The sequence below is a fragment of the Nicotiana tomentosiformis genome, chromosome 5 (assembly GCF_000390325.3).
Source record: "Nicotiana tomentosiformis chromosome 5, ASM39032v3, whole genome shotgun sequence".
Classification (NCBI taxonomy): Eukaryota; Viridiplantae; Streptophyta; class Magnoliopsida; order Solanales; family Solanaceae; genus Nicotiana; species Nicotiana tomentosiformis.
In genome coordinates this window covers 1,512,633-1,537,229 of record NC_090816.1, presented here as the reverse complement: position 1 = coordinate 1,537,229, position 24,597 = coordinate 1,512,633, and the positions used below count along the sequence as shown (strand labels likewise).

Here is a 24,597-nt window from a genome sequence, read left to right as displayed (position 1 = left end):
TGATTGTTTTCGAACTCGAACTCAAAGTATCTTAGCCCGTAGGCTTTTATGATTGAGTGAGTGATTGCTCAAACTCGAAGTAAGATAGCCCTTAGGCTTTAATAATTGAGTGAGTGATTGTTTTCGAACTCGAACTCAAAGTATCTTAGCCCGTAGGCTTTTTATGATCGAGTGAGTGATTGTTCGAACTCGAAGTAAGATAGCCTTTAGGCTTTAATAATTGAGTGAGTGATTTTTTTTCGAACTCGAACTCAAAGTATCTTAGCCCGTAGACTTTTTATGATCGAGTGAGTGATTGCTCGAACTCGAAGTAAGATATCCCCTAGGCTTTAATAATTGAGTAAGTGATTGTTTTCGAACTCGAACTCAAAGTATCTTAGCCCGTAGGCTTTTTATGATCGAGTGAGTGATTGCTCGAACTCGAAGTAAGATAGCCCTTAGGCTTTAATAATTGAGTGAGTGATTGTTTTCGAACTCGAACTCAAAGTATCTTAGCCCATAAGCTCCTGTTTGAATCATGAAGCAGGAAGATCTTTTCAAAGTGTGAAATATCTGAAAAAGAAAAAAAAGTTATCCTTTATAAGTCATTATACATGTGTTTGTATCCTGTGCCAGAGTTCGAGCCAAACTACGTGGGCATGGTTCGTCTTGACCATTTGGCCCTTACACTTTTCTCTATCGAGACCCTGTTTGACATGAATTTGATATGAAATAACTTTCTTGCGCCGGACTTGATTTATTACGGTTGGTAGCCCCCCAGTATTCGAGGATGATTACGAAGGAGCCTCGGATACTATTGATTTGTCCTCGGGTAGCACATAGTTGTTGACTCGTTAAAAACCTTGCCGGAAAAACTCATTTGGGATAAAAGCCGAACTAAGAAAAAAGAGTACAATGCGTGCTTTGAAACCAGAGGTCTTGATGTTTTTTGTCCAATTCCTACAATTAGTGTCGAGTATACGTATATAGACGATAGAGAAGAGAAAATCATACCTTAACAATAATATCATTTGAGAAGCGATATGTTCCAATTGTTTGGTAATGGTTTTACATCCATTGCTCCAAGTTTATATGACCCTTTCCCGACTATATCGAGGACTTGATAGGGTCCTTCCCAATTTGGGCCGAGCTTCCCTTCATTAGAATTTCGAGTGTTAATGGTGACCTTCCTTAGGACCAAGTCCCCGGTCTTGAAATGGCAAAGGTTGGTTCTTCTGTTGTAGTACCTTTTGATTCGTTATTTTTGTCCAGCCATTCAAACCAGTGCCGCTTCTCATTTTTCATCTAATAATTCGAGGCTAGTATTCATTGCCTCGTAGTTTGATTCTTCCGATGTATGTCAGAACCTTGCGCTTGGTTCCCCGACTTCGGCCGAAATTAAAGCTTCGGAGCCATACACTAAGGAAAATGGAGTAGCTCCTGTACTAGATTTAGATGTTGTCCGATATGCCCAAAGGAGCTCGGGCAAAATTTCTCTCCACTTTCCTTTGGCTTCGTTCAATCTTTTATTTATGTTTTAGATGATAATATTGTTTGTTGATTCGTCCTGTCCGTTCCCACTAGGATGATATGGTATTGACAGTATCCTTTTTATTTTATGATCTTCGAGAAATTTCGTCGCCTTTCCACCGATAAATTGCTTACCATTGTCACATGTTATTTCTGTTGGTATACCAAATCTACACACGATGTGATCCTAGATGAAATCTATAATCTCTTTCTCTCTTACTTTTTTGAACGCCTGTGCTTCAACCCATTTAGAGAAATAGTCAGTCATAAACAAAATAAATTTAGCTTTACATGGGGCCGATGGTAGAGGGCCGACGATATCCATTCCCCATTTCATGAATGGCCATGGAGAAATGAGTGAATGAAGCCGCTCTCCAGGTTGATGGATCATTGGTGCAAACCTTTGACATTTATCACATTTTCGAATGAATTCCTTAGTGTCCTTCTCCATGCTATCCCAGTAGTTTCCTGCTCTGATGATTTTGCGAATTAGTGGTTCAGGGCCGGAGTGGTTTCCACAAGTGCCTTCATGGACCTCACGTAAAACATAATCGGTGTCTCCTGGTCCCAAGCATATTGCCTGTGGTCCGTCGAACATCCTTCTGTCCAATGTTCCATCTTCAATCAACGTGAATCGAGCAGCCTTGGTTCGTAGAACCCTCAATTCTTTAGGGTTCGATGGGAGTTTTCCGTTCTTTAAGTATTTAATATACATATTCCTCCAATCCCAGGTTAAGCTTATGGAGTTAATCTCGGCATTCCCTCCCTCGATTATAGATCTCGAAAGTTGAACGACAGTCCCCGAGTCGATCTTATCTTCTTCGATCGACGACCCCAGATTTGCGAGTACGTCGGCCTCACTGTTTTGTTCTCGAGGCACATGTTGTAGGATCCATTCTTTAAAACGGTGTAGAGTTACCTGTAGTTTGTCCAAATACCTCCGCATCCTATCTTCTCGAACTTCAAAAGTTTTGTTCACTTGGTTCACCACTAGCAAAGAGTCACATTTGGCTTCAATGACTTCTGCTCCCAAACTTTTAGCTAGCTCGAGACCTGCAATCATGGCCTCGTATTCGGACTCATTGTTAGTTAATCTAGTAGTTCTGACGGATTGCCTAATAATGCCACATGTGGGAGGTTTTAATACGATGCCTAGCCCAGATCCCTTCATATTTGAAGCACCATCTGTGTAGAGGGTCCAAACCCCCGATGATGTACCCGATTTTAATAAGAGTTCCTTTTCAACTTAGGGTACGAGGGTTGGTGTGAAATCGGCCACGAAATCTGCTAAAATTTGGGACTTGATGGCCGTTCGAGGTTGATATTCAATATCGTACCCACTGAGTTCGAGGGCCCATTTGGCCAGTCGGCCCAATAGTTCGGGCTTGTGCAAAATGTTTTGAAGTGGGTAAGTTATTAAAATGCATACAGGGTGACACTGAAAGTATGGTCTTAACTTCCTAGAGGGTCTTATCAATGCAAGCGCCAATTTCTCTAAGTGTGAGTATCTAGTATCTGCCTCTCCTAAGGTCTGACTTACATAATAAATAGGAAAATGCGTACCTTGCTCTTCTCGAACTAGGACGCCACTTACCGCGATTTTCGATACCGCTAAATATAAGTAAAGCTTCTCATCTGTCTTCGGAGTGTGAAGCAATGGTGGGCTCGATAGGTACCACTTCAGTTATTCTAGTGCCTGTTGGCATACTGGGGTCCAGGTGAAATCGTTCTTCTTTTTGAGCAGAGAGAAGAATTCGTGGCTTTGATCTAATGATCTTGAAATAAATCGGCCTAAAGCAGCTATCCGTCCAGTTAGCCTTTGCACTGCTTTCACACTATCCACGGCGGTGATGTCTTCGATGTATTTGATTTTGTCGGGGTTGATCTCGATCCCCTGATCCGACACCATGAACCCGAGGAACTTGCCCGATCCAACCCCAAAGGCACATTTCTCGGGGTTGAGCTTCATGTTGTATTTCCTTAAAATTTTGAATGTTTCCTGTAAATGAGTCAAATGGTCCTCTGCGCGCAGGGACTTAACTATCATGTCATCAATGTAAACTTCCATCGATTTACCTATTTGTTCTTTGAAAATTTTATTCACTAGGCGTTGGTACGTAGCCCTTGCATTTTTTTAGCCCGAATGGCATTACATTATACCAATAGATTCCATACTTAGTGATAAATGAATTTTTTCTTGGTCCTCCGGGTTCATGCTAATTTGATTGTACCGGGAATAGGCATCAAGAAAAGTGAGGATATCGTGGCCGGCTGTAGCATCGATCAAGCGATCGATGCTAGGCAGTGAAAAAGAATCTTTGGGGCATGCTTTGTTTAGATCTTTATAATCTACACACATTCTAAGTTTGTTCCCTTTTTGGGGACTACAACCACATTGGCTAACCATTCGAGATATTTTACTTCCTGAATCGACCCTATTTTTAGAAGTTTAGTTACCTCATCTCTTACAAATGCGTGTTTTACCTTGGATTGAGGTCTTCTTTTTTTTCTTCACCGGTTTGAACCTAGGGTCCAAGCTTAGCTAGTGCGTTGTTACCGATGGTGGGATCCCTGTCATGTCTAAATGGGACCAAGCAAAACAATCTATGTTATCAATAAGAAATTGAACAAGTTTTTGCCTGAGTTCGAGGGTCAACCCTGTTCCCAGGTATACCTTTCTCTCGGGTAGATGTTTGATTAATATAACCTGATCCAGTTCTTCGATTGTTGACTTGGTGGTGTCGGAGTCATCAGGGACGATGAGAGCTCGAGGTGTCGGAAACTCTTCCTCGTCATCTTTTATTTCTTGCTTCACCGATTCGGTCGAGACTGGTGGCTGCGATTGCTACTTGGTTTCTCGCCTATCTTTTGTGCTCGACTTTTCTAAGGCCGATAACGTTTGTATCAGTGTTATCTCATCGACCGCAAATATTTCCTTCGCAGCATGTTGCTCCCCGTACACTGTCTTCACGTCGTCCGACGTAGGAAATTTCATCACTTGGTGTAGTTGAAGGCACTGCCCTTATATTGTAGATCCATGGTCTTTCGAGTAGGGCATTGTACCTCATATCACATTCGATTACATGGAACTTGGTGTTTTGGATGGTTCCAGCTACATTTACAGGCAGAATAATTTCCCCTTTAGTTGTTTCACTGGCCATATTGAAGCCGTTTAAGACCCGAGCTGCGGGCATGACTTGATTTTGTAAACCGAGCTTCTCTACTACCCAAGATCGGATGATATTCGTAGAGCTGCATGGATCCACTAAGACACGATTAACTTGAACTTTATTTAATAGGATAGAAATTACCAGAGCGTCATTGTGAGGTTGAGAGATGCCCTCAGCTTTTTCAATTCCGAATGATAAAGTGCCCTCGGGTACATAACCTTGAGTTCATTTTTCCCCTACGGTCGGTATCTGCCGTATTTGAGCACGGGTCCCTGTGGAGTATCGACCCCACCGATGATCATATGAATGATATGTAGAGGTTCCTCCTGTTTATCTTTTTTGCTAGCGTCCCTTTCTCTGAAATGATTCTTGGCTCGGTCATTGAGGAACTCTCAAAGGTGGCCCTCATTGAATAGACAGGCTACCTCCTCTCTCAATTGTGTGCAATCATCGGTCCTGTGGCCATGCGTACCATGATACTTGCACATCAAATTCGGGTTCCTTTGGGAAGGGTCGGTTTGCATGGGTCTGGGCCACCTAGAATCTTTGATTCTTCCGATCGCCGATACAATGCCCGATGCGTCGATGCTGAAATTGTACTCCGATAGCCGAGGTGCTTCTATAGGATCGGCATATTTATCAAATCCACCCTTGCTCATAAGCCCCCGAGAATTTTGTCCTCGATCATTCCTTCGATTATTCTGAGCGGCATTGCGCGTTGAACCGTTGTTCATTCGATCTGCCATGTACGGTTGATATCGGTCTCTGTTCGACCTTTGCTCTCTGTCGATGTCCCTCTAGTTTTTAATAGCTGTCATGTTCTGATGCATGGATTCGGAAGGAACTCCCAACTAGTCGTCTTCGACCCTAATTTTTGACTGATATCAGTTGTGTACATCCTCCCAAGTTATTGCTGGATACTCAATCAAATTTTTCTTCAGCTGACGTGATGCTACTGAACTTTGTTCGTTTAACCCTTGGGTGAAAGCTTGGACGGCCCAGTCGTCTGTGACCGGTGGCAATTCCATGCGTTCCATTTGAAATCGGGACACGAACTCCTTCAGTATTTCATTACCCCTTTGTTTTACTTTGAAGAGGTCCGATTTCCTTGTTGCAACCTTTATGGCACCAGCATGTGCCTTTACAAACGAATTCGCTAACATGGCAAAAGAATCGATGGAATTTGGTGGCAGATTATGATACCAAATCATCGCTCCCTTCGAGAGGGTCTCTCCGAACCTTTTCAATAACACGGATTCGATCTCATCGTCTTCCAAATCGTTACCCTTGATGGCACACGTGTAAGAGGTGACGTGCTCGTTGGGATCGGTCGTACCGTTATATTTGGGAATTTGGGGCATACGGAATTTTTTGGGGATTGGTTTTGGGGCTGCACTCGGAAAAAAAGGCTATTGTACGATTTTTTTTTGAATCCAGCCCTTTTATCATTAGTGGAGCTCCCGAGATCTGATCGACCCTAGAATTATATATTTTTATTTTTTTATCGTTGTCTTCGACTCGTTTTGTGAGTTCCTCTAGCAGTTTAGTAATTTCGGAAGTAGTCCTCGATTCTTGCTCGTTTGACTTCACTATGGCTGGCTCCGTTCTGTGGGTGATTTCTCGAAGCGGATTGGGCTCCGGCCTGCTTTGTACCTGAGTTTGGCTCTGCAACTGAGCTATCGCTATTTGTTGGGCTTGTAACATCTCGAAGATCATCCGTAAGCTGACTCCGATCTCCTCCACATTATGGGTATCTCGAGCTACGGATCGAGTACCGCCCTGAATACTTTTTTCCAGTTCGGAACGTTGGTTCGCCTCAAGAGCCACTTGTGAATTGACATCTAGTGGCACTTCGACTCGAGCTTCGGTGACATCGTTAAGTAGCCTTCCGGCCCTGAGTGTCAAGTTGTTGGTTTCATCTTGAAGGTCGGCTTCGTGGTCGATAGATAAAGCCATCAATCGAGGGTTTGCCATTGTTGATTTGAAGTTGTAAACTAGTGTGTATTGCAGATTTGTATCAAACAACCACTGTTACCCTTAGCCATACGGTGGGCGCCAAACCGTTTATCCGAAAAATCGGATATAGTTGAATTTATTAGTAGTTCTAAGAATATATGATATAGCTTGACATAAATCATACTAAAAGTGGAAATGTTTAGATTCTTGGCTATAAAAACGGGATATGAATTATTGAATAAGGAGAGTGAGTATGCTGAGTAAAACAAGCTCAAGAGATTTATTCTTCCATCGGAGAAGTAGTCTTTTTTTACAATGTGTCCACCTGCCCTGTGCTTACAGGGATTCCCCCTTTTATAGTAGAGGGATCTTACTTTATTTATAATAAAAAATATATAGTGGAGAACCTATGATGAATTGTCTCTTCCTCGATTCCCGCCAAGATTCTCTCCCCTAGTACGGTTGCAACGACTCTTGTCTGCGAACTCGATACTGGCTCGAGCTCGGTATTGGGTCGAGCCCTCGGCCTTGGTTCGAGTTCGACATTCGGGGTGAGTATCAATCGGTCTGTGTGTCTTCGACATTCGGGGTGAGTGTCAATCGGTCTGTGCGTCTCCGACTACCTTCACGTTGCCTTGCGGTTCGATTTGGTCATGGGCTCGATAATGATACCGAGCCGACTCCTCGATCGGTCTTGGAGCTCGAAGCTTGTTAGTACTATCTTCGTAACTCATCTCGAAGTCTCACTCAGGTCGCTTACCATTCGAACTCGATCAAACATACGAGGGCCGAAATCTATTTCGACCGTATACAGGTTGTTTTTGGTCCATGCTGCTAATTGTATTATAACCTTGAACCAAGTTTCATGTCCTGATAATATTCTGTTTTGGTAATAGGTATCATTTGAACCAACACTTCATATATAGGTTAACAAATCAACTAGGATATGATAAGACAACAAAACAAGTGAATAAAAGACAAAATAAGGTATATAAGCGTGTTAGTCATTCTATCCAGATCAAGGAAACATAATCTTTTTCAGTATATTATTTCCCACATTTGTTTTAGGTCCGCATCATTTGTGCCTGAGTTGACCGATCAAATGCCTTTTGTGATTGGAACGCAATGCAAAGAGAGTAACTAGAACTTAAGCCTTTTATCTTGTTACAACATTTTCCTCTTGGTCTTTAAATTTGCATATGTTCTGACATTTATTTTGTTATTTTATTAAAGTTTTGTTCAAAATGTGGTGCTTCTTTTTTGTGTCCCAAGGACATTTATATGCACTAAGTGTCTTGAAAGATTTATCTTTGCATATATTTTGGCATCTATTTTGTTATTTTATTAAAATTTTGTCCAAAACATGGGATTTTTTATACTATATATTTGCACTGTCTCAGGGACATTCGATGCACAAAGTTATATTTGAGAAAGATGCACCTCGTGATGGAACTGCATTAGTTTTTTACGTTTCACAACCAGGTCAATATTAAGAATGATTAGATTCTTTCATTCTTTACTTGCTTTTCGCATGTGTATTGTGAATATTATGGAGTTTATTCATTACGTTTATATCACTTACCTTACATTTTAGACGTACAAGATCAATTTTTCACTTACACTATTTTTTCCATAACTTCTTCTATTATCAACTCTCTTTCGAGATCCTTTTTTTTTCTTAGAATGATTTTGTTATTGTTGTTATTGGAAAACAGTTTTGGAAAAGAATTTGTGCAGAGGCAACAACATATATTAGTTTTCACGCTGTCAATTGGAAGTTTATTCTTGGCAGTTTTATTTTGCAGGTTTTTTTTACATATTTTTCCTTTTCCATGAATATGGTTGTTGCCACTGAATTCTGATCCTTAGCCATACATTTTCTTATATTCTTGAGTGGCTTGATAAGAAAAGTGAGGTGATGATGTTATTGACGTACTTAAGTCTCAACTTTACGCCTTTCCTATTTATATACAAGTCCAGGTATTATGTATTGTGAACAACTTTTTGAGATACTACAAGTAACTTTGTGAGGCTTTAGTAACTATTTTTTTATTTAGTTATCGTATATAACTTTTTCCTTTTAAGACTCTTTTGTTTAAAACTGCTTTTGCTTTAAAAAATTATGTCAGTCCCGTTTATATCGAGTTATTTTCTCAGTTCTATCGAGACGCAAAAAAAAATAAAAATTAGAGTCGTCCTTCTCATTGTTGGGTTAGAGGCTGATTTTGAAATTTTTAATTTGGACATAAGGTTGAGCAACACAATCTTGAGGGAACAAATCCTCAACAAATGGTTATCGTCATGCCAAACTGTACATACATTAGAAGTGCAAAGCAAGATTGGTGTTGGAGATTACATGGCCTCGGCTCAATCGACCAATGCCGATGATATTCAGATACTTTGAATTGGAGATCTGCAGTTTTGGATGGATGAATAATATCTCTATAGCTGCTTTAAAAAAATTGGATACGTACTAAAGTTTCTGAAATACATTGTTGTTGCTGAGTGTTTTAATATTTAAAATTGTGTCTTAGGGAGAAGAATAAATCTTTTAAATTGTTATGAGAATTGGTAAGTATTTACTAGGGGTTGACGACTAGCTCGCTTAGTAGCTCCTCTGTCTTCCACAATTGAGGTGGAGGATTCAAACCCCATCAATAGCGTAACATCCCCTTTCCCTTTCATTTTTCCTTTCCCCTCCTCTCCTCTTGATGTAATTAAAAAAAAATTAAAAAAAGAACCAAATCAAATAGCAGAAATTAGGGGTGTTCAAACCGAACTGGAAAGTCGCACAAATCCGAAAAGTCAAACTAAACCGATTAAAAAATCTGATTAGGTTTGGTATTGAGTAAAAATTTCGAACCAAACCGACATATAAATATATATATAATTTTTATGTATACTTTTAAGACTTTTTATAGAATTTTCTTTAAAAAATATCTAAAAATATTTGTGATTTTCTTATGGGATGTAATATTTAGTTAAATATGAAATGCTCCATATTTATTAACTTTAAATAATGGATTGTATGATCACTTTCTTGTCAAGTGTTAGTGAAATTGTCAATCTCTTTGTTCTTCCATATTCATATGTCAAGATCTATTAAATTCTTATATCTTTTTCGAATTTGAAATGGTATTTCGATAATTTAAAATTAAATAGAACATATCATTATATAAGTTCATATTTATTTTTATATTTAATTATTAAATTTGGTTAACCTTGAAAGTGTACATCAACGTAAAATTATTATCAGACGACTAAAAAATAACTATCATGTGCTATCATATATTTGTCAATTTTTTTAATTTTTACTAAACATATACTAGTATTTACTTATCAAAAATTTAACAAAGTAAGATTAAAATAATATTCATATAACAAAAAATTCGAAAAACTCGATAAAACCGAACCAATCCAAACCGATATAATTGGTTTGATTTGATTTAGATAAAAACCGAACCAACTCGGTCCACGTACACCCCTGGCAGAAATGATGAATGCATATATTTTCTTAACATAAACACCCATAGTGCTTTTCTTTTTCTTCTTCTTTTTTGCTTAAAAAGATACTGCTATATTACAAGTTAGTCATAGTACATGCTCATATTGTCATTCCTAGTATACATAGGGGCTTGACAATTTTGCACAAACACCTCTAGTTCTTCTATATATTCAACTAATACTATACTTCATTCCTTTCATTCTTACCATTTCTCTTCATCACCTGTAGGCTGTAATATATATACCAGGTGTTTAAAGCACTATATGCATCTTAACTATCTATAGGGTTATATCTTTTGGCTTGAGTTATCCAAAATCATATAGATAAATCATAATATGTACAAAAGTAAATATATGTGGTATGTTGTGTATAACGTAGCACTGTAGTAACTCCTATTCCTCCTGCCTGGTTATATGCATGCCCGGGACGGAGCTGGCTTCAAATCCTGATTCCGCCTCTGATGAATCATGCAAATTAAACAATGAAGGTTCGTTAAGAGAACGCCTTTACAATAATATAGTAGGCGGAGTAACTATATTTCACTAAAAAATAACTTTTAACTAAATGTATAAAAACTACAATAATTGGTTCACGAAATCCCATACAACAACAATTAAGCCTCAATTTCGAGCTAGTCGGAGTCGGTCCTATATGAATCATTACTATCCATTTAGCTCCGATCTATTTTGACGTTCTTTATATTTTCTACTGACATACAAATCCTCTCCAATATCAAAAGACTCTTAGCAAATATATTTCGAACTAATATGAACCTACCAACAGAACTAAGGTTTAACTTCAACTTGTTAATATCCTTTACATAGATATCTTTTTCTTTACATTGTGTTCTATTTTTATTATGTACTTCATCTATAATACTCTTCTCAATTTATTTTAACTACAAGTAATCTTGTTACTTACCAGCTAAGCACAGTAATCTGGCATTTTGGTGCAGCACCATTTTCCATTTGCTTCAAGCTCAAACCTCCACAACTCACTCTAACTCCAATTGTTTCACTTTTCCAACCACTAAATCCAATTCCAAAACCAGTTCCAACATCAGCAGAAACCTTCAAACTCTTGTTCTTTAATCCATCTCTTACTTTCGCGACATTTTCAACGTATAACAATTCATTCATTTTAATACCAAATTTAACCACTGTCACATTCTTCGTCCCCTGGACGAAGCCTGGAACGTTTCCATTACCCAAATTTACACCATCTTCATCTTTCAATTCTATGTTTGTTTTTCCATAAATAATCTTGAGCTGTTTATTTGGATTTTTCAGCTCTACACTAACTGTTGCTTGTGCATTCAATTTAGGCCCGTCTGGACTGTCAGTGATATTAAATTTGGTGAATTCGAGGGATTTTAAGTGGAAAATAGGGAGCTTTGGATCAAACCAGAGATATAGAATGGCACCAGCAGCAATTAATAAGAGGATTAAGAAGATTAAGAAGATGCAGAAGTAACAACAACAACAACAGCAGAAACTCCTTCTGCGCGAATTATTTTTTTCTGGGTAGAATGATGATTGTGGTGGCCTTTGAATTGGTATTCCAGTTTCTCTATAACCAGGTGGCTTCTGCAAAGGTTTTCTCATTGACATTCTTCAAAATTCTCCTCTTTGTTTCTATCTGTTTCTGCATGTGGATTCAAATTTGATATTAATCATCATGTTTTCAGGTATGAAACGTCGAAAACTTAATTTAGGTTATTATACTCTTTAACATGATATCAGCGCGACAGAGATATTTGATTAGAATCTCACTTTTATTTAGTATCAAAAAAGAATTTTCACGTGTTTGAGGTATGAAAAAGAACAAACTCACACGTAAAGCTTGCCACATGATATAAAAAAAATGAGACGTGAGGGTACATATTGAAAACTTTATTGAGAAAATAAAAGTCATGTGGTTATTTTAGCAACTTAAGTTTTCAAATGACATGGTTAGTTTTCAAATGAAATTTGTATATACTAGCGTCAAATTAAATATGCATGATATGAAAAATATATTGTTATAGAATGAAGAAGCATTTATTTTGTTGAATTCTGTTTTCAGTATTGTAATGGATGCAATCGGAATTGTTGAGGGAAAGTAAATTGTCAAAGAATATTGCAAATAATATTGTGTATCAAACCAAAGAAATTAAAGATGAAAATGTGGGGTTAAAACAATTCTAAAAATGAATCAGAGATAAAACCTGGGAGTCGAATTCAGTGTTGCATTTTATTTGGAAAAGATATCATGTGTAAATGTTGAACCTTTATATATATTTGAGAGATCAAATCTCAGGTGGTAATAATTGCGGAAAACAAATAAAAGAATAAACTTGGGTTTTGGAGAAGAATTTTTTTTTTCTTTCTCCTTTTTCTTTTGTAGGATTTCTGATGAGGTAAAAGACGAAATGGAGGAAAAAGAGAAGCAAAGGTGGGAGGAGAAAGGTTTCTGGTAATGACAAAGACAGGAACCAGATAATGGTGTGGGGATAAAGATTAAACTGCCGAGATTTACGCGCAAGGTTTCGAGTAGATTAATGAAAAATTAACAAACTTAAAACAAATAAGAAACATGAATATAATTTTCTATCCCCAAAGTCTTATCTTTTTTTTATTTCCTCGGCCAAACTTTATTTTGCTAGTCTGTCAGCACGTACTATCAATATTATTAGACTTTGAGTAAATAATTATAACAAAATATACAATTTTTATGAATGATCAATGTGGTGACTTTTTGTCGAGGTCAAGATGATCGGATATCGCCTAAATGTAAAAGGACAGGCCGGTACACAAAACATCTCGTGTTCACGCAGGTTCAGGAGAAGGACCATACTCTAAAGGGATGTGATATAGACAGCTTACCTTGATGCAAGTATCAATGGCTAATTCCACAGCTCGAATCAGAAGCATCGAATGAAAGATTCTTTCCAAGACCATCTGCTATTGAATCAGCTGCTGTTGTTGCCGGGCAAGATTCTATCTTTTCCTTATAGTCCATGGGATTTGACTCCGGGGAATGCTCATTCCTTAGATGGATCATAACTAATGCAAAGGATAGTCCCGTAAGAAGGACCAGTTTACTATGGTCAGTGTAGTGAGATTTGTAGAACTAATCATGCCTTTCTGCCTATCGTTGTAGAATTTGTTCCTAGAAAGATTATGTGTCTCAAGTATCCAACCAATTAATCCCATTACATATAGGTCACAAGGAAACAACTTTAACATTACCCTAAGGCTCCCCTTCGTTGTCTAAACGTAGGGAGATTAAAAATCATTCCTGTTAGGAGTAGTTGTAAGAATTACCTCGACAGGAATTGAACCTATAGGTTCTAATTAATTAGGTTTAAATAGAAGCATGAAGATGAAAGATTAAGCTTAATTTTAAAATTGAAACCAAATTGACAGGCCAATGTTATTACATTGATAATTGGGAGTGGGAGGGAAAATGAGTAATAGCAAGAAGCAATGGTAGAGAAGTTAAAAGGCATAAGAATTAGAATATGCATAACACATGCATTTTTACCAAAAATTTAACTATAACAAGCATTTTTGACAATATATATTTTCCAACAAAGGCATCAGTCATATCACAAAGATCACTTGTTCACTGCTTCCAAAGCCAATACTTTTAGACATCCAAACCAAAATCTTTTCACTTCTCAGTCAAGTTTTCTAGTATGACTAACATTAGCAATTTACATAAGACCGTCCAATATGGCATTCTGAAGTGAAGGGGACAAAAAAAAAAAAAGGCACTCCTCAGCTTCGTCCATTGCTAAATTACAATTAGGTAAAATTAGAATTTCTGAAGTTTCAGAGCCCTATTCTGCATTTCTGTACTGTACTTCTGCGCGCTAACAGTAAGTTTGAAACTTGCACCAAAATTACACAATCAAACTATACTTCAAGATCTCAAAGTAGGGGGCGGGCACGGTCGTGACTATTTATCATCTAGCAGCCACAGCATCAGTTCTGTGGCTAGCATCAAGAAGTTGATGAAGCTTTGCTCCTGAAGTATTATTCTCATGAATTTCATCGTCTTTGTTGGTTCTATCCAACGGACCAGAGTTGTTGACTCTTGCTAATAGGTCTGCTGTGCTAACAGGTTGCAGCCTCTTATCACCAATCTTGCCTAAAGTTACCTCTTCTGCTTGTCCTCGTTGTTTATTTTGCAGTCTCTCCTGCGCAAGCCAGACCATATTTGACAAGCCCGAACATTGCATATAGATGTCACCACTAACAATTGAAGAAAAATACTTAACAAAGAAACAAAGTCGTACCATTAAAGCGGAATTTTCAAGCTTTAGTTTCGCAGAATTTTCAGTGAAATTATTTATCTCTGATTTGAGTCCCAAATTTTCGGAGGTTAAAGATTGAACTCGTATTGCCAATTCTTCAGCTTCTCCCTGGAGGGAGGATGGAAATAAAGAAAGTATGTGCATCAGAACTAGTAAATGAAAGCAGTAAAACGTAGGCCATATAATAAGATTAAATCAAAACGTAGTCCACATTTGCTATGTTACCTGCTTTCTCAACCTTGATCTCCTTGCAGATTCCCGATTAGACTGCTTCCTCTTCTCCCGCTTCATCTCACGTTCATTCTGAAAATATAGTTGCAGTTAACAATAAGAACGTAGATTACACATTAAAAAAAACACTATTCTCGTCAATTCATGTACAAAAATGCAAACACCAAAGTTTATGTCGAATAGCAAGCAAAGTTAACCTGGATCGTGTATGTACCTGTAACCAAGCTTCGCCCGGCACTGCAGGACTAATTCGTGAAACATTAGTTGGACTAGCTTTCACTAGTGTACCGACAGGATTTCTCAGTTCCAGAGTAGTAGTCATGGTTGGAGAAAATACTGTTCCGACTACTTTCTCTGCTATGTTACCAGGATTAAAAGCTATAGAAGTTTCCTTCTTGGTAGCCCCATTTACTTCCCTAGGTTGTGGACTGCTTCGTGTCCGACTCTTTCCGTCACCAGCTGTTAAAAGTTTGAAGAACAGTGAGATCACAAGATGAAATCAGGCAAACTACTTTCAAACTGGGGTTTTCTCATTTAACAAATATTGGAAGCAAATACGAGACAATGAATAGATGCAAGAACCCTTAAAATTCACAATGAGACCAAACTCTTACAGGTATTAGGAGTCGTCTCGCGGCTTCTTTTCTTACTCTTCTCACCCACCTAGGGTATGAAGAGAAAGTATCAGTTCCCCAATAGAAATTAAAATAAATAAATTAGATGAGACAAATGGATTTATAAATCTCAGAAGATCATACCTCTGCTGTGTGTATGTTACTTCCATCACTTGAACCTTCCGTTTGCCCACTGTCACTGACATGAAACCTAATAATTAGTCAAAATCTTTAACTGGATTACAGTAATTGCAAATATTCTATCTATGACACAGTCGAGCATGGTTCTTAAATAACTGAATATGATCCGAAGCATTAACTGGTATTGCACAAACCTCTGAGAAGGTCCATGGTCAGTACCGTCGCCATTGTCAACGCTGCAATTTCCTATTGACATTCCAAGCCCATCAGAACCTTTTAACTTACTCATCAAGCCTTGATTCGTATCCCCCGAAGTCTTAGCAGAAGGGTCCATACTCAAAGAAGCAGCATCCTACACAATGTAGAATGGTTTAGCTTCAATCCCACCATTAGGTACTAGTATACTACATTGAGTTAGAGAAAAGAATAATCTGTCACTGTCGGCATTTCCGGAAACAAATATGGTAAGTTCATAAACACTGTAAGAACTAAAAAGTCATATATACCATGGTTTGGCTGACAGCAGGAGATGATGTCATTACATGAGCCTGAGGACGAGACACCTGGAATCAGATAAGCAAATAATCTGTAAAATGAGCCTGTTCCACGTTTTAGCCACAACTCTTTGTCGCTAGCGTTACATGTTACAGTAACTCTCCATAAACATACAGTCACAGATTTAATATGAAGATGATAAAACCAAGTATAATTAGAAATTATAAGATTATAAGATCCCCATATTTTATTTTATTTTATTTTTTATAAGAATTCAGTTCCTTATGTCCATAAAAAATATTAAATTATCAAGAGATAACACATACATCCGACCAAGTTGAAAAAATCCCAATCGCGCAAAGAAAAAGGAACTGGTAAAGGTGGTTCAAGTTTTCATATAATACCCTCTACCAATGATCACTATTCACTTGAGCCAATCCATTAACTAATCTTTAACATTAAAAATCAAGATGAGTTCACTTGCTCCATAACAGAGCAAATACGGCAACTTTTTACAACTTCCAGTAGTGTGGATACTGGAATTTGTTGTTGGCCAATTGTAGGGCTTAATTCCTAAATCAGTTAGCTGCTTGTTTTTCACTCTCGATCTATTGTTAAAATAGTTATACCTTCATATTTGTCCCCGATACTTCTCAGTCCTTTAAGAAATTAGTGGGCCTAGCTCAATATGTTATAAGGTGTTTACCAATGCCCCAAAGTAAGAATTAGAAAGCAGTTATGATATCGAAAAAAGAATCGAAATGCTGGAATGGAGACTCACGATAGGAACTCCAGGGTGCGCATAAACACCACCATGCGCATAGATTCCTGCATATGGTATACCATAAGGTGGCATCATAGGCTAAAAAAGAAGGAGAATCCCGGTTAGCACTCGTGCAGTCAAAACCAAATAATCTAATACCTAACACTTCGATTAAACAAATTGCAAAAATTATTAAGAAACATTAGGCGAAATTACCTGTAGCGGTCCCCACATACAAGGATGAGGAGCTTGACCAGGTGCAACAGGAGAATTAACATATGGAGGTACAGCTACCCGTGGACCATAATATGCCTGAAGATTTAACTGGTATATGTAAATATCAACAACCACTAGAGCTACGGTAAGAATATTTAGCAGCAAGGCGAAAAATGATTAACCTGCATAGCCGCCCAATCAGGATACATGTGAATATTGCTCTGGTCCTGTCAATACAAGAAGAAATTTGCCAACTACTCAGAGACTAACTTCAAAGAAGAGATTAACAATAATCACAGATACTCTGAAGCATAGGAGAAAAATGTCAAACATACAACACAAAATTGAACAATAACCATTACTGTATTTGCTTACTGGTGCGGTCGAAGATGATTTCTCAGGCTTACAAGATTTCCCGTCCTCACTATTTCCCATGTATCAGAAAGCAACTAAATGCTATATTAATTCACAGCTGAAATGATTACTTCCTTTTGTAGGTACTGACCAAGATTATTATGCCAACTGCATAAAATACAGCCGTGTTAAACAATGAGCAACAAAATTTCACAAGACCAAAGATGGAATAACAAAAAGTTTCCCCCTTTCTTAATACAAGTATGGTCTAATCTAAAGGATATTGGCAGAAAACCATCCAAAGCTAAGGAAGCAAATGAACTTTGCGAAGTTTTATCCATCCTAACGTATTACAGAAAAATGTAACATTATCTTTGCATTTGTGATTAATTTTGCTAGCACATTGTGGTTAGAACAAATGGACGAAGACGTGGAAGCTATACTACGTCTCTATACATCTTTGCATCATCTTCTATACTACATCTCTTAAACTTTTGATTGCATACTATATTTGAAAAAATCTTACTGTATAAAATAAGTCCATTTTGGAGAACTGAAAATGATTTGCATGGTCAAAGTTTATTTTCTTGTAACTAACACCTTAAAAATGATTTTCAAATATTACCTCCTGTCCTTTCAAAATTCACTCATTTTCTTACAATTTGCTCTTATATATATATAGAGAGAGAGAGAGAGCTGCCTACATCACACCCCTTTGGGGGTGCGCTCTTCCTCGACCCTGCGTGAACGCGGGATTCAGGAAAGAGAAACAGGGGCATAATAGTCCATTCACAGTCCTCATCCAAAACAAAGTAAACGGAAAAAGTTTACAAAACTTGAGAATCTATAGAACAACCTAGGATGTAATGACAAACTAGTGCTCATCAATCCACCTAATTTACAACTAGAGAAGAACAAATAAAAGAAAAATAAAACATTGTTCCATGAAGTCTAAATTACGTTCCTTGGACTATCAAACTTTCTTAATTTCTAAACATTTTCATATTGAAAATAAGACAGATAATCTGCTATCACAGCTAAAGATAATTAAAAGTTTCTGAAACAGACGGCTTGTATAACTTAAACTTAAACTTTTAGTTATTTAGTTTCTTCTTTTTCACAATGATAACTCAAAAATTCTCTTCAACAGAAATGTCAGGAAATAATAGTACAGCAAATTCAACAGAATTCACCTTCAAAAGCCAAAACATTTCACAAAATAATAAAAAGAAAAATTTGCATAATTCCTAAATATGAACATACCTGAGAATATGATAAAGAGAGAGAAAATGAGAAAATTGTAGAGAGAGAAATTGAGAGAAGAAGAAGAAGAAGGAAAGAGGAGAGCCAAGGCAACATCCACGTCATCAAACACGTGTACGTATCTAAACCAGCTTACTCACGTATACGTATACATTATTTGTACATACGGTTGGTAAAGGTACTGAGTTGTTTTTGTAAGGGGTGAGGTGGCGCGTTTAAAATTCGTGTATTTTATTTATTTATTCTTATGTCAGCTATTTATTTTACGTGTCATTTGCATACTCGATTTACGTGTTTCTAGCGTGGGATCTTGTTGGCTAAATTAATTGTACCACTAGTTTTGTGTCTGACGTGGTTTGTTCTCCGAAAATTACTTAAAATGAGAAAATTAACCTTATTGGATTATTCATTTCAAATCCGCCATGTAATATTGTAAACGCATCTTACAAGTATTTGCAGCCAACATAATGATAAATAAATCAGAAGGGGAGCAATTTCAGCAGTGAAAGTAGTCATAAATGATTGTATTAAAATATGCTATTTATATTATGGACCCGTTTGGCTATAGATTTTGAGAAAATAAATTTGAGTTTTATTTGGTAAATACATGTTTGGTCATAGATTTTGCTTACATTTTGGCAAAATTCCAAATTTCAAATCTCAAAACCAGCTCAATAGCTGGTTTTGGGCCAAAATATCACTATTGTATTTTTCTAAAATTGCCCCAAACTTTTATATTTTATAAAAGAGCCCACCATTTATTATTTTGTAACAATGTTGCTTCGTCTTGTCGGTCACATGATAGTGTATCATGTAGTTCATTATAAAAATGATAATTTTGTATCAAATTTATTTATGTTCAGGACTATGGTTTGCGATAATATAATGAATGTTACTGATAATAGTACTGTTGGGTATTTGTGATAGTTTTTAGAACTTGTGGGTATAAGTCATGTTTCATATTTTTCCAAAATAAATTTGGGAAATATGTTTTGAAAACTGATGTCCAAACACATTTTCATCTTCAAATCAAACTTCACCCAAATCAGATTTTTCAAAACAAATTTGAGAATGTATGGCCAAACGCTAGCTATATTTTTTGGGGTGCGATTCTTCTCTATTTTCCTCATTTACAATTACATAAACCATAAACTAAGGGGTCATTTGGCTGCAAGTATATTATCGATAAGCAACCTCTACTTTTAACCAAGAGGTTGTGAATTCGAGTCACCCCAAGAGCAATGTGAAGAGTTCTTGGAGGGAGGGAACCGAGGGTCTATCGGAAACAGCCTCTCTACCCAAGGTCGGGGTTGTATTACGCAGTATAATACGTACATAAATTTCAGTATTAGCAATACAATGTTTAGTTAGCATTTTTATAGTTGCCACAACCAATCTGAACTGTCACTATTTAATACTCTTGAATCTTTATTAGCACTTTCTTAATCATACAGAAAGTGGAACACGTGTAAGAAAATCAATGTGGGTCCAGAGCTAGATTTGGATGCAATGAATGGTGAAGATTGATGGACGGCTTAGCGCAGGCCACGCAAGTGAGAATATCAAACTACATCAAGAATCTTTGCCAACAAGGACAACTCAAATGCGAGGGGAAAAAATCATCTTTCTTATATTCAATTATTATAGTACGAATAAGTTAGAATCATTATTACGACTTTAATTTCATGACACGTATTGTTCTTTTTGGCCGAACACACCTTACGAATTTGTTTTTTGACAACGACATATATTATCGGGTCCAAAGCATACATAAATACAAATTTATGGTATGTATTACAAAAAAAATTTCTTTTCTCTTTCATTCCTTCTGATTCGGAATTAGCCTAACTTCCCTTTCTTTTTTTAAAAAAAAAAAATATATATTTATCAGCCTAGAAGCCTATTAATTTCGCCTGATGTGTTGAGCATATTATTTCACCAAAAAGTATAACTTTCGATTTAAATAATTTATTTATATAATAATGGGTTAAACTTAATTAATAATAATATATCTAGATGTTATTTTCAAAATAATGACTAGTGTTGGTCAGATCTAATGGAGGATTGACAACTATATGCATTAACTATTCTAAAAGGTATAAGCGTTAATGTAGCAATAACTAATAATAAATAACAATAAATGCTATTTAAGTAAATAGAAAGAGTGATTCACCCAATAAAGTATGAACTAGCTGATTATCTCTCATGTCAATGATGAGTGACAGATAAATCCCAGAATGTTCGAATTATTCTCGGATCTGACGAAAGAGAGTGGGATAATACCAACAAGAATCTAGACGAAAATGTAGTATTTGTAACTTTGTAAGAGAGAGAATCTTCAATCAAAAATTGGTTCTTGTCAAATAATGAATCTCACATGCCTTCTACCATTATCTCATTTTCTATTTATAATATGAGACATTTTCTTAACAAACCCTAATAGTACAAGTAAAGAGAATATCCACTAGAATATTTTCTTTCATATCTTATTTTGAAAACTAGTCGTTACAACTTTGTCGACGGTGCTCGACATCGACCTTTGCTGACATTAGAGGGGGATCCAGGATTTGAGGTTTATGGGTTCCTACCGTAATTTCAAATTAATATGCAATAATAACTGGGTTCACAGTTAGATATTTATAAATATTTAGTGATTTTCTTAATATAAATACAGGGTCTATGCAAGATTTATTGGGTTTCCGGGAACCCATATTCAATGCTCTAGGTCCGCCCCTGGCTGACATCTCGGCCGCGAATCTCGCTGCTTCCTGGTCGACCTCGACTAGTGACGGCTTAAAGACTTTTCATTTAGCGTTATCTTGTCTTAAATATTCTAGAGAAGATTTTGACCTATACACGTATATGGTAAACTCTTCTAATATCTCGTTTGAACTTGTAAATCTGCAATTTTGCAGAAAAATAATGAAAATACACCAAAAGAACAATTATTTCAAACCAATCTAAATTCTGTAAGCTTTTCGAGTCATCTAAAGAAACTAGATAATTTTGCCCATGCGAACACAGAGGCCGCTCAACCCTACATGTGGCCTAAAGCCAAAATTTAAAAAAATGCCTTAAAAGACATTCAAGATTAAGAAATGCTTTTTCATATCTAATTCTTTGACAATTTCATTAGTTTGAGATTGAAAAATTGTCTAAAAAGCACTTTAAGAATAGAAGAAAATTCTATAAAATCATAGTTATAAACAAAATTGATTCAAGTTGAAGTGAGTTAGACAAATTAAGAAGTCGAGCCCACCCACCATGGGTGAGGTAACAAAAATAAAATAAAATAAGGAAGTCACTGCAAATTTAATAGCCTACAACTTTCAACTATAATTACATTAATCATATTTTTTAAAAATAGTATAAACTTTTAAAATCAACAAATAATGATTGGTTAATGTCACGACCCAAAATCCGACTAGTCGTGATGGCACCTAACACAACCCGCTAGGTAAGCCAATTAACCACTAACCAATTCCAATAATATTTATAAGACAATTATTCAAAAGAAATATATGGATCTAATACATTCCCCAAGAACTGGTAGTACAAATCATGAGCTTCTAAGAATAAAGTTTACAAAGCGGAAATGAAATAAATACATAGTCTGTTTGAATAGTACATAAACAGAGTTTTACAGATCTAAAGCTACCACGAACAAGAGACAGCTACAACCGGGACGCAGCTATATCTTCAATCCAGCTCCCGTCGAAAACAGCAACATCAACAGCCAACATCTGCACGCAAGGTGTAGAAGTGTAGTATGAGTACAAACGACCTCATGTACTCAATAAGTAACAAACCTAACCTCAGGTTGAAAGTAGTGACGAGCTAACACGAAGGTCGGGTCCAACACCAATATTTCACAATTCAACATAACAACATAGTACAAGTAATAAAAGAGTATCTCAGAAATAAAAGGCTCAGTTTGTTCACATTTTTAGGAAAGTAGACATTTCTTTTCAAGTATCTCAGTGAAACTCTAAATCTTTTACCGAAAAAAGCCAAAATACGAGTAAATTTGAAAACTGTGATTTTTTCCAAAAACTCCTTTCAACAAATAGTAAGTTGTTTCATTTTCAGATAGCACGAGAAAAGTACTTCTCTATGCCTACATGTCAAGATACAAGTAAAATCATAAATGTCCCAAAAATCGGGTAGCAGAAGGAAATGCATCTCTATGCATGTATCTCAAGTACGCATGTCAAATGCAATACATCTCAAGGATGAACTCATGTACTCACACTCGCAGAGTACTCAATCTCACTGTCTCGTATTTTCTCTCACTATGCTCAGCACACTCAATCACTCAGCGCTGTATAATACCCGCTGCGGCGTGCAGCCCGATCCCTATTTATAGTCGACTGCGCTCACTGGGGGTGTGCAGACTCCTGGAGGGGCTCCTTTCAGCCCAAGCGCTATATCGCTGCGGCGTACAATCCGATCCCATAATATATAGTTAGCCATAAGGTTCGTTGCGGCATGCAACCCGATCCATATACATATACAACCCTAAGGCTCATTGCGGCATGCAACCCGATCCCATAAATGTAATCGATGTATCATGCTGCGGCGTGCAGCCCGATCCCAAAAAAAATATCACTCTCACTCAGCCCCTCGGCCTCACTGTCATCAATCTCTCTAGTCTCACTCACGGGCTCACAATCTCATGAAACTAGCCCGACAATAATGATATGATGTATCAATAAATAATAACTGAGAGTGAGATATGGCATGAATGCATGGATATGACTGAGTATGAAATATCAAAATCAGTGAGGTGACAGTAAGAAACGACCACTATGGGTCCAAACAATATCGGCATAATACCTAAACATGATATCTAACATGATTGGCAGCTTAACTACTTTATCACATAGTGAAAACATGGATACCAACAAAGTAAGACCACTATACAGTGTTATGGAAACAACAGAGTCAATTCACATGGTGCATGCCCACACGCCCGATAGCTAGCATGTGCGTCACCTCAATGCCAATCACATAATACGTATTTCGGGATTTCATACCCTCAACACCAAAATTAGAAGAGTTACTTACATCGAACAAGAAAATTCCAACACCGAGCAAGCCAAGCGATGCTCCAAAATGCCATCCCGTGCGTTCCGACCTCCGAACGGAACTCAAATACATCAAACAATGCTAAAGGAACCAATCTCGATTAGGTATTCGGGAAATGTAAATCTAATTATTATGTTCTAGAAATATTTTAAAGAAAAAATATGAGCCAAACGACAATAGAAAGTTTACGACTAAAAGTGGTCACAGAAACCATCACATATTCCTAAAGCACATTAAAGATGATATGACTCTTTCAGTTTATGTTGGATTTAAAAGGCAGCTAAAACTTAGACAGCAACTCTGTTATTTTAGTTTTAACTTTTCCATGGATCCATGACAATTCAAAACCAAAATATTCTTTCTTGGTTGCTAAGGTAAAGAAGGCACAGATTGGAATGAAATCATTTCTGTATATCTTTTATAACGTTTCAACAACTAAACATTTAACTCCCATTAATATTGATGTAAAGAAATTTAACTGATATATATATATATATATATATATATATATGAAAGCTTGTAAAAATCATAAACTTTTTATCAGAAGCACGTGTAATTTATTAAGGTAAGTAAGAAACTCAAGGAAACTAATACATATAACATGAATAACAATATTTTCAACAACTGTTTGAGATACTTTCTAATATCCTATTAGTAAGACTGATCAGAGCATTAAAATATACCGAGATACTTCAATAGAAAATTAAGAAATGCAACAGAGATGGGGGAAAATTTAGCATATTGGAAGTTGGTTACTTCCATTGTACAACTAGTATAATAGCAACCAAAAACGTTTTCATATCAATGGTCCCAACCCAGAGAAAGGCTTTTTATTTGTATTGGTTTTTACTGGGAAGAAACATTACGTTTGAATTCACTTCTTTTTAGTGCACAAAAAAATTTAGGTTTGTTTTTATTTTAGGAGTAGACAGAACGTAGCAGCGTGAGAATTTTTTAAACTCATATACTTACCTTGACAGAGTTAAAGCACA

At 36.8% G+C, this 24,597-nt stretch overlaps 3 protein-coding genes across 5 annotated transcripts; all 3 read right to left on the bottom strand.

Annotated features, from left to right (window-relative positions):
- Positions 1-481: 481 nt before the first annotated feature.
- Positions 482-2,455, bottom strand: LOC138891714 (uncharacterized). The gene is made up of 2 exons (XM_070175467.1): positions 1,801-2,455; positions 482-552 (listed from the first exon to the last, which is right to left on the bottom strand). The coding sequence occupies exons 1-2, from the start codon at positions 2,453-2,455 to the stop codon at positions 482-484; spliced, it is 726 nt and encodes a 241-aa protein (XP_070031568.1).
- An 8,602-nt stretch (positions 2,456-11,057) lies between these two features.
- On the bottom strand, positions 11,058-11,750 carry LOC104091431 (NDR1/HIN1-like protein 6). The gene has a single exon (XM_033654869.2). The coding sequence runs from the start codon at positions 11,748-11,750 to the stop codon at positions 11,058-11,060; it is 693 nt and encodes a 230-aa protein (XP_033510760.1).
- Positions 11,751-13,671: 1,921 nt separating this feature from the next.
- On the bottom strand, positions 13,672-18,653 carry LOC104091430 (transcriptional activator TAF-1-like). Of its 3 annotated transcripts, none has more exons than XM_009596761.4 (13): positions 18,518-18,653; positions 17,276-17,422; positions 17,083-17,127; positions 16,901-16,996; positions 16,703-16,783; positions 15,933-15,989; positions 15,621-15,778; positions 15,430-15,496; positions 15,286-15,334; positions 14,886-15,130; positions 14,666-14,743; positions 14,423-14,548; positions 13,672-14,323 (listed from the first exon to the last, which is right to left on the bottom strand). In XM_009596761.4, the coding sequence occupies exons 2-13, from the start codon at positions 17,333-17,335 to the stop codon at positions 14,090-14,092; spliced, it is 1,296 nt and encodes a 431-aa protein (XP_009595056.1). In that variant the 5' UTR covers positions 17,336-17,422; positions 18,518-18,653; the 3' UTR covers positions 13,672-14,089. The 3 variants fall into 3 exon arrangements, with proteins under 3 accessions (XP_009595056.1, XP_009595057.1, XP_009595058.1); XM_009596762.4 differs by having other exon boundaries at positions 15,430-15,484; XM_009596763.4 differs by having other exon boundaries at positions 15,430-15,478.
- Between the last annotated feature and the right edge of the window lie 5,944 nt (positions 18,654-24,597).